This window comes from Nicotiana tomentosiformis, chromosome 12, assembly GCF_000390325.3.
Source record: "Nicotiana tomentosiformis chromosome 12, ASM39032v3, whole genome shotgun sequence".
NCBI lineage: Eukaryota > Viridiplantae > Streptophyta > Magnoliopsida > Solanales > Solanaceae > Nicotiana > Nicotiana tomentosiformis.
Genome location: NC_090823.1, coordinates 63,758,105 through 63,760,610, shown reverse-complemented (window position 1 = coordinate 63,760,610; position 2,506 = coordinate 63,758,105). Strand labels below are relative to the sequence as shown.

Sequence of the window (2,506 nt, the reverse complement as noted above, 5' to 3'; positions counted from 1 at the left end):
TAGGAATAATTAACCTTATTTAGATGTTATTGTTGTACATATATGAATATGTGACCTTATTTACCAAATCTTGTGCCCTAATATAGTGCTCGTATTTTTAATGTAGTGCCCTTTTAGCGTAGTAAAATGTAGTGTACTTTAGCATAGTATCTTTGTAGTTATTGAAATTAATCATTTAATTATCTGTTAAACCCAAAAATATCTGAAAAAAGCTAATAGTTCAAACATAAAATTTCTCGAATTCTAGTCAACAAACGTAAGAAAATAACATTAAAAATAACAATATTTGTCAAACTAAGTATTGTTATATGAATATTTAATAATTAAATCCTTTATAGTTATGAAAATTAATTATTTAATTTTATTATAGTCAAACATAGGCGAGTAACAAACAAACATATAAAATAATAAACCAACATATAAAATAATAGACCTGTTGAGTGATAAATTGGGAAAAGTTTTTCATCATGAACACAAGAATATTGGATACCTTGGTACAACTGGGCCTCAAATATCGAGTCCGGAACCAAATTGTGGTTCATTTGGACTCACACTAAGTATTGTTATATGAATATTTAATAATGAAATCTTGTATAGTTATGAAAATTAATTATTTAATTTTATTATAGTCAAAAATAGGTGAGTAACAAACAAACATATAAAATAATAAACTAACATATAAAATAATAAACTAACATACAAAATAATAAACTAACATATAAAACAAGAAACAAACATATTAAATAGTAAACTAACATATAAAATATTAAAGATGTTCCGCTTGTACAATGAAAAAGAAAAATACTTTAATTAATATTGTTCAATTTATAGTAGTCGTCATGGAGGTTCCGCTTATGCATCCTGGACCTGCCTCGCTAGAGCTACTCTTGCTACAGGCCGAGCATAGTTCTTCGTACATATGGGAGGGGCAGTTATTGGCCCAGACATTCCGTGCTAGACGAGTAGACGATATGTGGGACTTTCTTAGGGCCCACCATCTCCATCGCCGTATAGTCAGACGCCTTGAGGATACGGGTTTCTATAGGATTATTGAGATCGGCCGGTTGCAGCTGGATTGGTCGTTGATCACGGCTTTGATAGAGCGGTGGCGACCGGAGACGCACACATTTCATTTACCCATTGGCGAGGCTGCTATCACACTTCAGGACGTGGAGGTTCTGTATGGGCTGCCGGTTGATGGACGTACCATTACCGCATGCTCTCAGAGATTATATGGGATTGCAGTACCTGGAGATGTTGCAGCGGCTCACCGGTTTCCAGCCAGCGGAGGAGGCTGCATTTGTTGGGACTAGTCGTCTGCAGTTGACGCTCGTCCGGCTGCATCTGGAGGCGATGCATGCGGACATTACGTCCCGCTGCTCTACTGAACTTATAAGGAACTAGTAACATTTCAAAAATTTCACGAATGTCAAATCAAGGATTGGTTTCTTCAATGCCCAAGGAGAAGGAATTCAGAGGCGGAGCCACGATATGAAGCTTATGAGTTCGGAATTCTAATATTTTTAAGCTATTGGATTCTACATTAATAATTTGTGTATATTTCAATGAATTTTTAAAATAAATATAGGATTTGATCCAAAGTTACTGGGTTCGGCCAAACCCGCAATCGAAAGGCTAGCTCCACCCTTGAGAAGGATAGTTATGTGGCCACTAACTCATAAAGCAGGTGATGGCCTTAACGAATATCTTCAGTTCGTAGTTTGAAAAACATGCTTAAGCTTACTACTTACTCACAACTCAAGACTTTGCAACCTTGAAAATTAAGAAGAGTTCTCCAAATATTAAAAATCAAACGTTTAGAAAACTGAAGACACTCTTATTCAGGGACAACAAAGTAATATAAATATATTCCGCGGAACGCATCAAAATTTTTTATCAACAACATATCCAGTGTAATGCCAAAAGTGAGATTTGGGGAGGATAATGTGTACATAGACCATAAAAAGTTTTCATCGATTTTTAAAAATTGGCGACAAGATATAAGTATCGACACAAAATTTACTAACTGATTACCAACATACTTAGTGACGGAATCTGTCGAACAATCATGGGCATAAATGGGTAGAAAACCCTTATTCCTCATTTTTCTCTCCTTTATATATTCTCTTTTGCCTCCTCCTCCTCCTCCTCCTCCTTTGTATAGGTAAGTTTTCCTATTTAACTATTTTTTCAATTTTTAAAACATTTTTAATGTATATTTTTTTTATTTTATTATTAGAAAATTTAGATGTTTTAATTTTATTGAGGTATTTTTACATTACTGATTGTGTATATATTTTATTGTCAAGAAAGTTATATTTTTTGTGACGATCCGATAGGTCATTTTGAGTATTAGCTCTTTTTTTAATATTTTGAGATCTCTCTAGCTTTATTTGATGATTTATGACTTGCTTGCATGGTCCGTATCGTTTTTCGGAAAGCTATTATGTGATATTTTAAAGAAAATATGATTTTTGACTTAAAATTAGGCTTGAGTTGACCATGA

At 33.7% G+C, this 2,506-nt stretch overlaps 1 protein-coding gene across 1 annotated transcript; it reads left to right on the top strand.

Annotated features, from left to right (window-relative positions):
- Positions 1–839: 839 nt before the first annotated feature.
- LOC138902760 (serine/threonine-protein phosphatase 7 long form homolog) lies at positions 840–1,313 on the top strand. Its single transcript, XM_070190657.1, has one exon. The coding sequence runs from the start codon at positions 840–842 to the stop codon at positions 1,311–1,313; it is 474 nt and encodes a 157-aa protein (XP_070046758.1).
- The last annotated feature ends 1,193 nt before the right edge of the window (positions 1,314–2,506 follow it).